We start from the raw sequence: 14904 nt of genomic DNA, 5'->3' as shown, positions 1-14904 counted from the left end.
TTGTGTTAGTTCCTGTGAGAATATCCAGAATTTTTGCTCTGGTCTTTAAAACCAAAACAATCAAAGGAAAACAAAAGCAAAGCCAGGCAAAACCGCATAAGAAACATAGCCATCCAAATGCAGAGCAAGCTCAGCTGCTAAACTTTATTCTACTCAGAGCTGCAAGGTCAAAGGTCCTCTCTTCTTCACCAGCTTCTGAAGAATTACTGGCTGGAGCACTGCTCAGAAAACTCTGTGAACCCTGGCATCGCCATCGTGCTGGGCTGCAGCACGATGTCCCACACTTGTGGCCAGTTAGCCAGTTTCCCCCTGAACCTCCTCAGAACTCGCATGCAGGCAGGTGAGTTTTCTATTGTTTTAGATTAGTGAAGTCATCACTAAGGTAAGAGATCTGTTTGAAATAAGTTTGAGTTGATGATTTTAAAGGCAGAAAACCCATAGAATTGACGAATAAAGGAAAAGCTAGCCGATTTAAAAGACTAGATCTGAATTTATTATTATTTTAAAGATTTATTTGTTTTATTTTATGTGTATGAGTGTGTTGCTTACATGTATCTACATATACTACGTAAGTGCAGTGGCTGAAGCAGCCAGAAGAGGGCAATAGAGCTCCAGGAGCTGGAGTTGTAGCTGCGTGCAGCCATGTGGGTCCTGGGCACTGAACCTGGGTTCTCTGGAAGAGCAGAAAGTGCTCTTAACCATTGAGCCATCTCTCTTGGAACCTTTTGTAAGTTTCAGTTATTTTTTTCCCTTCGAAGTTCTGTCTGGGGCCCTCCACATCTGCTCCAGTTACTGATGGTCTCTTTAAGACTTTACTTAGGAAGTGCCCTGTGGAACAATGGAAAGGGTTTCTTTGTCCACAGAGGCAGTCGCTCTCCTTGGGTTGCTGCCACTGCTGTAAGTTGGTTTTGAACTCTGTACTTCAGTCTGCTCAGGGAGTTGATATTAAGCACTGTGTGTTTTCTTTTTCTTGATGAAATGTTAGAGATTTAGATTTTAACAAATAAAAATCACTTTTTGAAAGATGAAAAGGCAGCACAATGCTATTACCTTCTTGAGTGTATTAAGGGGTCTCGCAGTGGGTAATATGCTTTGACTTTTTCCTTCTCCCCATCTTTCGCAGTGAGGCTTTGGGTACAACTTATATTGCATTTGAGATGGAGAATTTCTCTGTCCAGTATCACTCATGCCTTTTTCTATTAAACTGCCCTTCAGTCCCCTTTCCAATTGAATCTGTGAAATGTCTCATAGAAGATTTTCAAGTTGTTGTAGGGACCTTCTGTAGTGATGAAATCATCTACATCTCCGCTGCCCAGATGTAGTGACTACCAGACATGGGAAATGTACTAATATGACCGAGCAGAAATTTAAGTTTACTTAAATAGCCACGTGTGTAGTTACTACCCTATTGAGCAACATTGGATCATTCTATATATGAGTATCCTCTGAAATGATCGCAATTTCTATAAATTCCCATTACCTTTGGGCTAGGTTACTATGTAAATATTAAATATTGAATTATACTGTGCTTTAAAATTTATAGCTATCATGGAAAAGGAAAAAATACCTATGTTTCAGCTCATTCAAGAAATATACACTAAAGAAGGAAAGAGGGGATTTTTCCGTGGTTTCACCCCTAACATCATCAAGCTGCTTCCTGCAGTGGGCATCGGCTGCGTGGCTAATGAACTGGTGAAACTGTTCTTTGGACTAACCTAGAAGTGCAAGGTCAAGCTGCTGCCGTGCTGTAAGCCCTACGGTATAAGATAATCCTGGGCTGTAAGGTGACCTTACTTTTTCCTGAAAGGAAAGAAATATTAACTAATTGTAAAATTGCCTTGTCTTTATTTATTATAAAATATACAAATTAAATAACAACTTTGATAGAGTTCTTTAATAACTTAAACTCCTTTATTATCCACAGAATTCTTATTTTATACTTCCTGTTACATTGTCCTTAATTCTAAAACCAGGTTTTGAATGGGTGCTAATATATCATACGGTCACATAGGAAACATTTGGTAAGCTATGAGAATTTTCACTAGCATTCTCTTTTTAAGTTAAGCTTGAACATGTTTTACACAGTAAAGCAAAAATCAGTGCATCTAAATCTGACATTACAATTAATCCCCTCAGCAGAATGGATAATCCACTTCATAATTCCTTCTAGATTGTTGTCGATTTGTTGCTTCCCTTGCTAGCCCTTTGTCCCTTGAGCTTCTGCACATCCCATCCCACTCACCCCCCTGGAGATGGTTTTATCCTTCTAGACATCTTTGTAGACAGAACTGCCTCCCTTACCTAGCCTGGGGGATCCCTGTCTATGTGGGTTCCATAAACCTTGAGGATGAAAAGCTGGCTAGCATTTCTTAATTGTACCCGTTTGTGTCCTCAAAAGTCCCCACTCACTTCAGCCATCTCAGGCGATCCAACTGAACCAGTTGCTGGAACTGGAGAGGGGTGGGGCCTAAGTGTAAGACTCAGAGCTTTATCCCCAAAGTTCCTTTTCTGAGTCATTGCTTTTTATTTGCACAGTGAGTGGGAGCACCAGGGGTCATAAAATTGACTGAGCAACAATGCTATTATGAGCTTACATTTCAATTTTAAATAAGCTGTCTACTGATGGAACTCTGTTAATAGTTGGTTAGTTCTGGTTTCACTTTTAACTTCACTAGCAAATATCAATTGTATAGAATGCCCGGGTTTACTGTTTCAGTTTCCTACATCATGCTATGTGCTCTGATCACATTCAACAATAAACTCGGGTAAAAAGTGAGCAAAGGTCTTGAGTAGACATTTTCCCAAAGAAATTATTATAGAAATGACGCAATTATTTTGTGCAAAGAAAAGCAACTTGACATTCCTGACCACAGGGAAAGCAAATTAAAACCTAAATGAAATTCCATTTTACACCACCGTGATGGCTGTTATTGAGAAAATCTAAGAGAACAGCAAGTTCTGGTGAGGATGCGGAGAAACTGGAGCCCTGTGCACTGTTGGTGGAGCACAGTGCCATTGCCGTGGAGGACGGTTCCTCAGGAGATCTTATCCCCCAAAAGAAGGATGGTTGTGTCATCTAGCAGCTTATCCTGTTTCAAAACAGTTCAAAGCAGGGGCTCAAGGACCTGCTTGCTTATCTATACTCAGAGCAGCATTGCTTGCAATAATGTGCAGGCAACCTGGAAGTCATGTACGGCTGAATAAACTATGGCACATGCATGTAATGGAATGCTATTTCTCTCTTTAAAAGAAAATCTTGATACACATTTCAGTATGGATGAACCTGGAGGATATTATACTAAGTGAAATAAATTTGTTACAAAGTATAAACACTGTGTGTTCACTTACATAAGGTACCAAGAGTGATTAGGTTCATGGAGGCAGGTGGAATGGTGGCTACCCGTGGCTTGGGAGAGAGAGGTGGCAACTGGACTTACAGATGGCTGTGAGCTGCCACACCCAGGTGCTCTGGAAGAGCAAACAGTGCTCTCAACTGCTAAGCTGTATTTCCAGCCTCTGACCCAAATTGCTGATAGTGTTAAACTCCTTTAGGGATGAGCACATTGCTTTCTGTCTCTCTGGACTAGCTCCCTGGGCAGGGACTTTGGCTAGGTTTCTTCTTTGTTGTCTCTCCTATTTGGAGGTCTTTGGGTGATACTTAGCAGACATTCAGTGAATGAGCAACATACCCTGGAAGGGACATCTGCTTACACCGGTTTTATATTCGGTTGAAGGCAAGGGTTATTATTCCATCTCTTGTTAGCAGCCTTTTTCCAACCTTAACTACAGCTTTTCTTCTTAGAATGTTGATTATTATTACAATAGTACCTAACTCTAAGATGATTCAGGGAAGTTGTTCATATAAAATAATTAATGTTATTGTACTTCTTTCTCTTACCTTTTATGTGTTCTTGCATGTGTGTTTACATGTGTGGGTGTGCATGTGGAGGCCAAAAGGCAACATTAGGTATCTTCCTTAATCATTCCCCACCTTATTGAAATTTTTATTAGATTGTGTGTGTGTGTACACGTGTGCGTGCCCAAATGACAAGGCATGTGTCACTTGCTGGGGGTCAGTTCTTTCTTCTCATCCTATGGGTCCCAAGGAACGAACTCAGGTCACCAGGATTAACAACAGGTGTCTTTACTTGCTGAGCCATCGCCAGGACTCTCCACCATATTTTTTTTGAGACAGAGTCTCTCATAACCTGGAGCTAGCCTATTCATGCAAGATTGGCAGGTAGCAAGCCGAGAGATGCCCTGTCTCTCTGCCTTACAGCACTGGGTTATAGGTGTGCTCTGCCATTTATTTATTTATTTATTTACTAACTAGTCAATGCGGGTGCCTGGGGATTGAACTCAGCTCCTCATGCTTAGAAGGCAAGCATTTTACTGACTGGGACATCCTCCCAGCTCTCCTCACCCCTAATCCTGTATTACCTTGTAACTTAATGTGCTATTAATTTACCTTCTAAAGCAGCAACACTTCCTAGGAGCTTACCCTGCATCACTGTCCTGGACTGTGATGAAACTCTAGCCAAGAGTTGCCTTTTCCCTCTTCTGTCATTGTTTCTGGCTCAAGCATAGTCAGGCCAAGTCCTGGCTACTCCCAGTGACTCTTTGAACCTTCTCTCCCTCTGGAGAGAAGGGGGGCAGGCTTGAGAGTTAGGCAGTAAACACAGCTGAGCGTGTCTCTGAATAAGAAGATGATGGTTACAGTTCCCCGTGTCTGCAGAGTCATCTCATACACTGGGTGTTGCTCCCGGGTCTTCAAGGAGAAAGGCAACAACTAGCTTGGTCAAAGTGCAGGGTGTCTTAGAGAGTGTTTTATACGGGGCAAGGCTGGAACCTGTGTGAGCTTTTTCAGTAGAAAATATTCCACAGGTGGGTAAGAAAATATCAATCATTGTATGTCCACTCTGTACATCAAGCCTTGCCTTCAATGCTTGTGTGGAATATTTCTAACATAAAAATGAAGAAATGTATTTGGAAAGTTGAGTTTATTCTTCATGACTGATAGAAGATTCAGGAAAGTTAACTTATACAGAGGCTTAGTGAAACCAGCTTAATTCAGCCTGTGATATTAGGCGAAGGATGGATCACGTGGCACACCCTCAGGTGCCCCATCCTTTTCCCGCACAGACTCTGGGTGTATGTATAGAACAGCCTCTGCCTTCGCTCACCCCTTCCTGCCAGCTTCCCAGTCAAATCCCAGCCTCCTTGCTACGATGCCAGCAGCATCACTGGAGACTGTCATGGGGGGAATGCAGAAGTTCTCTGCTGTAACCTCATTCCTGGCCACCAACTGAACATCAGCGACAGTGTTTCTTCCTTCCCCATTGGCTGGGTGGCTTTTCCTATATCACACTGCTGACCTCGTGAAAGTGTTATGTAAATCATGGGTTGTTTCTGTTCTGCTCACTAGGATTTGGTTTTACCTAGTTTGCTCCTGAGAAGGAAAATGTGTTACAAGGAAACCCATTTTAGAAGGAAAGGAACTTTTTTTTTTTTAAAAAAAAAAAAGAATATTGGGACTTTCTTTGTTTCATAAGCCAGTTTGCAAGCCCATGTAACATAGTAAAGAAACAGCCTATGTATTCTCATGAACAGATTCCATCTGGATTTCACCTGCTCTCCAAATGACAGCCTTTCTGGCCACACGCTGAACTTCTCCTATTTCTGGTCTTCTTCAGCCAAGAACATTGTTTCAGCCATCCCCCAGCTTTCACTGTCTTTGCAGATCTAAAGGTTACAGACTGTAGAATATTCTGTTTTGATTTTATCTGACGTGTCCTCGTGACGGCATTCTCCAGGTTGTTCTCCTGTATGGAGCCACTCACTCAATCCAACCAGGCATCCTGCGCAGGCCCCTTTGATTCCTGCCACACAGCTTGTGCCACTCAGACCTGCCTGGCCGCTCCTCACTTATAAGGAAGATAGGAAAGGAAAAGGAAGGAGGGGGTGGAGAGAGGGAAGTAAAGACAGAGGCATGGATGAATAGAGATGGCGAGAGGAGGGGAGGAAGCACAGAGGGAAGAGGGACCATCCGTGTTTATATATGAAGTAGAAATATACAAAACTGGTCAATTGTCTGTAATACTGTTATTAAAAAGGTTCAAATAATTTACACTAAATGTATAGTTCTCAGGACATAGTTCAAATGAATGTTGAAACACTGAGGTTTTAGCAAAGCCATTACAATTCTATTATTTAAAACAATTACAGTTATTTTAAAATGTGAAGTATTCACATGATTTAGTAACGGTGGTGATTTTAGTAATTTAGTGCCATCTTTGCATAATTGGGACTTGTTGGCATTTCTTTTGGGCATGGCATGGGTTGGTAGATAGTTTGGACAAGAGAGAGAATTCATTTATCTTTTAACCTGGAATTCTGACTTCTAAATGACTTAGAGAATACAATAGATTTCCCATTAGCTCAATGTGATATGAAAGAGCCTAAACCTAAAGTGATTATCTCCTCGCTGCATTGCCAGGACATCCAGGCTCATGTTTTGCTGCATATAAAAATCACCTTTCCCATGATGTAGCTGTGTGGTGAAGCTGCGAACACATGATAGAATGGGTCCTCCTGGAGCGGCTGATGATTTGTCTTTATCAGGGCAATCAGTAGCTATTAATAAGAACAAACATGTTTACCTGCACAAACTGTGAGGCTCTAGAGTGGTTACCACTCCAAGGAATTCAAGATAGATGCTGAAGTCTTCAAGGACCAAAATTGATGAAATAAAAAAAAAGACTGCTGTTTCTATGGAAATAAAAGACATGGGCAGGCCAGCGCCTTTTAAAGCAGAAGTGCTGAATTAGGCTGAATGCTAAACTCTCTTCCTGACCACAGAAATGGGCAGAGTAAAACAAATATGAGCCCAGGGATTTCTGTGTGGCCTTCATGGGAGTCTTTGGCTCATGAGCCTTACCGACAGACACAGGAAAGGAAGCCCTCTTGTGGAGAGGTCTCAAGTCTATGAACGTTTCCTTCTCCTGAAAAACTGAAACTGGCTATGATTGTTATCTGTGTGTTAGCTCTCCTTCGCCATCATAGCTAACAGCGGAGATGGTCAGTTTGTAAGTAGGGAAAGGTTCTCCTGGGGTTAAGGTTTCAGAAGTTCCAGTCCATAGTCACCCGACCCCACTAATAGGCCACTGTGGGGGTGAGGAACATGGAGGGTGGAGAGCGGGGTGGGGGATGAAGTGTGTGTGTGTGTGTAGGTGACAATAGTGGAGAGTGCAGGGTGGTTGTTGTTGTTGTTGGTGTGTGTGTGTGTGCCTGTGTGTAGGTGACAGTAGTGGAGAGTGCAGGGTTGTTGTTGTTGTTGGTGTGTGTGTGTGTGTGCCTGTGTGTAGGTGACAGTAGTGGAGAGTGCAGGGTGGTTGTTGTTGTTGTTGGTGTGTGTGTGTGTGCCTGTGTGTAGGTGACAGTAGTGGAGAGTGCAGGGTTGTTGTTGTTGTTGGTGGTGTGTATGTGTGTGTAGGTGACAATAGTGGAGAGTGCAGGGTGGTTGGTGGTATGTGTGTAGTGGAAAGTACAGGGTTGTTGTTGTTGGTGGTGGTGGTGTGTGTGTGTGTGTGTGTGCGTGCCTGTGTGTGTAGGTGACAGTAGTGGAAGAGTACAGGGTTGTTGTTGTTGTTGTTGGTGTGTGTGTGTGTGTGTGTGCGTGCCTGTGTGTGTAGGTGACAGTAGTGGAGAGTGCAGGGTTGTTGTTGTTGTTGTTGGTGGTGTGTGTGTGTGTGTGTGTGTAGGTGACAGTAGTGGAGAGTGCAGGGTTGTTGTTGTTGTTGTTGTTGTTGGTGGTGTGTGTGTGCCTGTGTGTGTAGGTGACAGTAGTGGAGAGTGCAGGGTTGTTGTTGTTGTTGTTGGTGTGTGTGTGTGTGTGTGTGTGTAGGTTACAGTAGTGGAGAGTGTAGGGTTGTTGTTGTTGTTGTTGGTGTGTGTAGGTGACAGTAGTGGAGAGTACAGGGTGGAATAAAACCTCTCACTGTTGGGACTATTATTTTCAGGTGTGTTACTTTTGTTTATGGCATTTCTTTAACTCTGTGAAGCTGTGATTCTTTGCCTGTCGGGAACACCTGACGATCTAATAAAGCTCTGAACAGCCAATAGTGAGGCAGGAGAAAGAATAGGCAAGGCTAGCAGGTAGAAAGAATATATAGAAAGAAATCTGTGAGAAAGGGGTTCTGAATAGGAGCCCGAGGAGAAGAAAGACATCAGGAGCCAGTCACCCAGCTACACAGCAATCCACGGAGTCAGAGTAAGATTTACAGAAGCGAGAGAACAGGAAAAGCCCAGAGACAAAGGTGGATGGGATAATATAAGTTAAGGAAAGCAGGCAAGAAACAAGCTGAGCTAAGTCTGGACGTTTATAATTAAGAATAAGACTCCATGTGTGGTTCATTTGGGAGCTGGGTGGCGGGTGCCCCCCAAAAGAGTCCTAAGAGCATAACATCATACAACTACATCTCACCTCCCAGCTAGTAAGCTAGAACCAGAGTCTGGGGTTCTACAGTCTCCACGGTACAGTTCTCCCCCACTGGCCTGAAGACCTCACAGTAGGCCGGACCCCTAAAAGTCTCTCCCCCCTCTCCACAGTGCTAAGCTTAGGACCAAGGCTTTAACACAGGCCTTTCTGGGAGCATCCATATCCGGACTACAGCAATTGTGTTCGGTGTTTCTCAATCCACTGAACAATACATTTGTAAAACATATTTCCAGATGATTAGAAGATTACCTTAAGTTTTTTTAAAATTAGATTCAACAAACAAAAAGATGATAGGATTTCTAAATCTTCCCAATGTCTTACTGAGGCACACACTTATTTTCTTCTTCCCTGAAGCATCCACTGCTCTTGTTCAGTGTGATTTCTTTGCAGGAAGCCTGGACAGACCTGAGGTTTGTTTCTGAGCCGTTCAGAACACTGCAGGCCAATGGCTCCCAGTATTCTTGATAGCAAAGCTTAAAATTTAAGCACTTCACAAACTTATTTTTGATTTTCTCGGTGCTTGTTTAAGAATTATATATTTTTTCTTTTTTTTCTTTTTTTGGTTTTTCAAGATAGAGTTTCTCTGTAGCTTTGGAGCCTCTCCTGGAACTAAGTATGTAGACCAGGCTGGCCTCGAACTCACAAGATTCACCTGTCTCTGCCTCCCGAGCACTTTGTTCATGTTTAAGACTAATTTTAAAGTCTGCTTTATTGCGAATCTTCACACAGAACAAAACAAATGCTTGAAAGTTTCTGATGAGCACATTTTGTGTAACCACCCTCATAACCAAGGTCTCGGGAAGTCCCATCACCCCATCCTTATGCTGCCCTTTGACCTTTAATATCACACCCCTCAATAAAAATAACTTGCAACTCCACAGCTCCTGATCTGTTTCTGTTCCTATATGTATAGTTTTGTTCTTTCCAGAACGTTCAATCATGAGAGCTGCTTGCCAGAGATTACATTTCAGTACTGAGAGGCATTTCGGCGTGTGAACGCAGCACTGACTGTTCTGTAGCTCGTCCACTCAGGAACCTTTCGGTTGTTTCTCTGTTGGCAAGTGTCGTCCCAAGATGAGCGGGTTTCCAGGGAGGGCCTTAGGAGCCTTTTCCAAGGAGAGGTAACAAGAGCAGATGGTGTCTGAGGGCTTTTCCTGAGGAAGGGGCTAATTCCCAAGACTACAATGTGGACACAATAGAAGCACAGGAACGGGTTTCAGGATAATTTTTATTAACAGCAGGCAGTCCTTATCTACAGACTTAATATTCATACAGTATGTTTTAAACAGACTGGTGGGGAAGGAGGTAAATTCAAGATGTTAGACCCCGGCTTTTGAAGAAACAAGTGATTTTAGTTTCTGTTCTAAATTCCCGAAGACAGCAGGATAGAACCAGTTTCTCCTAAGTAGAGCGATTGAAGGGAGACGATTGATTCCAAGAAGGGCATCCCACTTAATGGCGAGACAGCTGTTCATATTCTCATTTTACTGACGAAAGGCTATGCAGGGAATCAGGACTCGAATTTTCTCTCTGCAGATCCAATGTAGTTATCCTAGGAACTCTCTCACTTGAACAATAAATGCTAAACCTCAAGGGAGGGAGGTAAAGTTTCTCTGGTGTGGGAAGGTACCCACTGTGCGCCGTCTCCCCGTCCTCTCTCCAAAGTCTCCTGGGCTAGGGAAGCTCTTCCCTGAAAACAGATCTCTAGCAGGTCCCTCTGCTCCTTTTTGTCTGTTAGGCCTTTTCACATTTGACTCATTGTCCCAGTTAACCACCCGTAGCCATCTTCTGGTGAACACAAGCAGCAGTTCTCCAACGCTTCCAGTCCAATGGGCCTTTTGAGGCTGAGCAACCTGCCCTTCAAAACACCTCCTCCCCGCAGGCTTTAATATGCTGGCGGCGAAGCTTGCAGCTTCGAGGGGCTTCGGACAGAACAGAAACCGGTATCAGAGTCCCTAGCAACCCATCCCTCCCTCCTGCCCGCACGTTTTGGGGGCTGGAATCTGGCCCAGCCTGTCCCAGCAGCCAAGTCAGGCCTGGGCCAGCTCCGCCCCGAGCAGCAGCTGGGCGGCCACACCCTGTGCCGAGCTGGGTTCCTGTGAGCCAGAAGCCTCGCCCCCCGACGACGTTCCGGAGTCTCTGCGGCTGCCGCCCCACCCAGCCAGGCCTCGCCACCCGGGTCGCGCTCGGCCCCCCGCAGCCCGCGGTGACTTCCCCGGGACCATGCTGCGCTGGCTGCGGTCCTTCGTGCTGCCTACGGCCGCCTGCCTGGACGCGGAGCCGCCCACGCGCTACGAGACGCTCTTCCGGGTGCTGGACCGCAATGGGGACGGCGTGGTGGACATCGGAGAGTTGCAGCAGGGGCTGCAGAGCCTGGGCATCCCACTGGGCCAGGACGCTGAGGAGGTGGGTCGCCAGGGGCCTGGGGAGGCTGCCGGTGCTCCGGGACCGAGCCAGGTACCGGGAGGGCTGTGGCCTGAGGCCAGGCAAAGAGGCGGAACTATGCCCGCCAGCGGCTGGAAGAGCTCCCGAGAGTTGAATCTGGAAGGCGGCGGGTATTTTTCCAGATAAGTTAGTGTTACACACTTAAAACTGCCAAGGCTTTCGTTCTGAGAGCATCTCTAGTTCTTGGTTCTTCACTTGTCCTGACCTTTGCAAACAATGCATGGCTGTTCCCCTGTCAGACTTCTTTTAAGTTAGGTGAAAGAGACACTTTGTGGCCCTTGGAAGTAGCTTTGTTACAACTACCAACTAGAGTTTTGTTTCAAAAACGGGTTAAAACCAGCAGTGCTTCCCGCCGCTGGTCGAGGTAGAAATGCCACATTCCCATTTTATGACATTCTAAGTTAGTGCCCTAAGTACACACATTGATCTGAAGGGTTGACCTGTTGTAAAGTAATTGTTCTTTCTCTGAGTCATGTATATTGTGCCCCTGACATCCAGGCCCTTTGGCAGGGTGGACACACTGAACCTGGAACTTGTCCAGCCTGTTGCTGTGCAAAAGGACACTGGCTTTCCTAGCCCAAGAGGAACGTGCTTGAGTTACTGCGGGAGCCACCAACTGTTCTGTATCTATATTTAAAACTCTTTCACCGTCAATTCCTTAATAAGAGGCCTCTTCACTTTACTACAGCCTCTTAGTAAGTTAAACTTTTTAATTTTTTTTGGGGGGGAAGTACTCATTTTGCCCAAAGTATTATTATATATCTCATTTCTGATCTCTGTTCCTTCCCCTTCTTCACACTGACCATAGGTTTGCCTATTTAATACACATTCTGAAAGAACCAACTTTGGGTACTTTTTGCGGAGTGTGTCTATTCTACTTAATCTGGGTTGACTCATTTCCTCCTATTTCTTGAATCAAAGGTCTGACTTGCTAATCTTGAGTGATAGCATCTCTTAGCCTCTCCATAGCTGAATCTCACAGGTATGTTGAGGGTTATTTATTTATTTACTTATTTGTTTGTTTGTTTATTTATTTTTTGAGGCAGGGTTTCTCTGTGTAACAGCTCTGGCTGTCCTGGAACTCACTCTGTAGACCAACCTGGCCTCGAACTTATAGAGATCCTCCTGCCTCTGCGTCCTAAGTGCTGGGATTAAAGGCTTGTGCCACCACCGCCCTGAGGGTTAGTTGTTTTTATTATTCTCCTCCAGGTGATTTCTAGCCGCTGGTATGATTTCTTTGACTCAGGTTTCATTTTAAGTGTGCTTTAAGTTTCCTAATACGTTTTTTTGAAAATATGAACAAAGTCGACAAAGCGTCTGGTGAGATTTTAAAAAGAGAGGGATTAGCCAGGGATGATGGGGCATGCCTATAATCCCAGAACTCTGGAAGCTGAGGCAGGAGAATTGCTGCAAGTTCCTGGTCAGCTTGGGCTCTATCCTCCTCTCTTCTAAGTCAAACTCGAGTGAACTGAAACACACAGCAACGACAAAAGCTCAAAACCCTGGACCCCACAATAATAATAAATCATGAGATAGTCTTTAATTTTTCAAAATTTATTATATATAAAACAAATTATGTAAAAATGATGTGCATTTAAATATATAGAAGAGGGCAGCTCATGTTTATCACTGGCAAGTGTATATATTTTGTGCATATGTAAATTATATTTTGTTCAGATGTGTAGTGTCACTATTGATGTCGTGCCTGGCGTATGATCAAACTATTCCCAGCACTAATGCACTCCTCTGCAGAAGGCTAGTAATAGCTATTTCTCAATGATAAAAAAAAAAAAACAAGCAATTTTCTACTTTTCCTTTACAACATTTGTAAGTTTAGGAACTGTTATTTTTATAGTTAAGGGGGAAGTTAGTTTTATTTTGAATAACTGGCACCTTCTCTGTGGTGTGTCTTCCTGGGCCACCTTCCAGGGATGAGCTGACTGTGTACTGCTGTGTGTGGCTCCCTTACCTCACGTGTCACCACTTTTATGATTGCTAGTGGTATTACGTATTAATCAGTATGACCTCCGGTAAGACCAGCACTTAGGACTGACAATTCTGTCTCTCTCACTGGATCAAAGGGATAGCAAAGGGTTTAGGGCTCGCACCTGAAATACACTGACATGGCAGTGACCTGTCTTTTAATAATTACAAAATTAAACTTTAAATCAAGTTGTGTTGCTTTTATATACACATTTATTTGTATGTGCGTGCACACGTGCTTGCGTGGGAAGCGTTGCATGTCTGTGGAGGTCAGAGGACAGCTCATTGAGTCACTTCTCCCCTTTACAGAGTGAACTCCAGGGTGGAGCTCAGGCCTTGGTGGCAAGTGCCTTTACCCCCTGTGTTGTCCTGCAGGCCCTACTCGTTAGTTTCCGTTTTCATCATAAGTAGGACCAGCTAATCAAAACCGTGCCGGGGAAAACTGGATCAACATGTAGTATGTGATACGGCAGGCGGATTCCTAGGCCGTGGGCTGACTTGTATGCCCTATTTGCTGTGATCTGGACACACATAACTTGTCTGTGTTTCCACTTCATGCCATTTCTCCTCACAAATGCAGTGAATAGCACCCTAGACACATACTAGGACGATTCTTCTTCTCTTGTTTCCCAAGGCTCCTTCCCCCGTGCTGCAGGATGGCGGTTCTGGTTGGTCTGTGCTCACTCAGGGGTCCTCAGCTGACCAGGCTTCAGCTGTCCCTCCTCATTCACAAAGGAGTGGGATTTGGATAAGAGCTTCATTCAACACAGGAGTTCCTAAAACGTCTAGGCCAGGCTGATAGGGAACTAGCCAATGGTATTGAAGAGAGGACGAGAGGAAACTTGTGTTGGGGAGAAGTGGCCCCAGCTCCAGTTCCCCACAGAATCCTGTCACTGCCTGGAGCAGCCCAGGGACAGGACAGCTTTTCGGTGTATCAGAAGGTGCCATGGCTGGAGACCGGAGGATGCCAGTCACCTGTGTCTCCCATGCAGAATCCCTTGAAGGGGAATAATCGCTCCATCCATGGGCCATGATTCCTACAATACGCAAGAACTTTCCGCAGCCCTCAATAATTTTCAAGGATTCTAAAAGGATCTGGAGACCAAAGAGGTTGTTCAATGTTTCTGTGCGGAATTTTTAACAATTGTGTGGTATACTACTTTATATTTATATAATATTATTGCCAATACTCTGATTGCTATTTAGCTTATTGATAGTTTCAAAACTGTGTCAAATAAAATTACATCAGAATCCATTTGTTTTTATTTTTTGTCTCATTTGGTCCAGTTATTTTCATAAGATACATTTTTTAACTTTTTGAGCTTATACTATAGTTACAATGTTTATTCCCTCCTTTTCTCCCTTCAGATCTTCTATGCATTCCTCCTTGCTTTCCTCCAAATGTGTGTGTGTGTGTGTGTGTGTATGCATGCACACACACGTATGTAGAAATATAACCCACTCAGTCTGTACAGTGCTACTTACTTGCTTGTTTTTTAGGGCTGACCATTTGGTATTGTGTGCTCTCCTTGGAGAAGACCATTTCTCCCCCTTTTAGCATTCCTAATTTGCCTGTGTAGGGTTGAGGCCTCGTGGCCTTTTCTCCATTCACTTAAGCCTGTCTATTATCCTTGTTCAGCTCATATTTGGACAGCCATTTTCACTTTATAGATGAGATTTTGGTGAGGCTTTGTGGATGTCATTTCTCCTAGCACACGCCCTGATCTTCTGGCTCTTACAGTCTTTGCTCCCCATCTTCTGCACTGAACCTTAGGTGTGGGAGTGTATTGTAGATGTATCTGTTAGGACTGGGCTCCACAACTCTGCAGTTTGTTTATGGTTTTCTGTAGTGGTCTCTGTCTGTTGCAAGGAGACGTTTCCTTGTTGAGGGGTGAACACTAACAACCACACCTATCTGTAGGTAAGTATAAGGACAGATGTTTAAACTGTCAATAGGGATTATGCCGGTTTAGTAAATT

At 44.1% G+C, this 14904-nt stretch overlaps 2 protein-coding genes across 2 annotated transcripts in view; both read left to right on the top strand.

Annotated features, from left to right (window-relative positions):
* Positions 1-3328, top strand: part of LOC142853859 (mitochondrial adenyl nucleotide antiporter SLC25A24-like) — a 51468-nt gene extending 48140 nt beyond the window's left edge. Inside the window, exons 9-10 of the mRNA XM_075979012.1 lie at positions 193-340; positions 1544-3328. Coding sequence (XP_075835127.1) covers positions 193-340; positions 1544-1719 — 324 coding nt within the window. The 3' untranslated portion in view covers positions 1720-3328. The remainder of the gene's footprint in view (positions 1-192; positions 341-1543) is intronic.
* Positions 3329-10589: 7261 nt separating this feature from the next.
* Slc25a24 (solute carrier family 25 member 24) overlaps positions 10590-14904 on the top strand; it is a 39034-nt gene continuing 34719 nt past the window's right edge. The window contains exon 1 of the mRNA XM_075981574.1: positions 10590-10903. Within this exon, the coding sequence (XP_075837689.1) occupies positions 10721-10903 (183 nt within the window). The 5' untranslated portion in view covers positions 10590-10720. The remainder of the gene's footprint in view (positions 10904-14904) is intronic.

The sequence above is a fragment of the Microtus pennsylvanicus genome, chromosome 7 (genome assembly GCF_037038515.1).
Source record: "Microtus pennsylvanicus isolate mMicPen1 chromosome 7, mMicPen1.hap1, whole genome shotgun sequence".
NCBI lineage: Eukaryota > Metazoa > Chordata > Mammalia > Rodentia > Cricetidae > Microtus > Microtus pennsylvanicus.
Note: the sequence above shows the minus strand (reverse complement) of the source record. Positions and strands in the feature narration are given on the sequence as shown.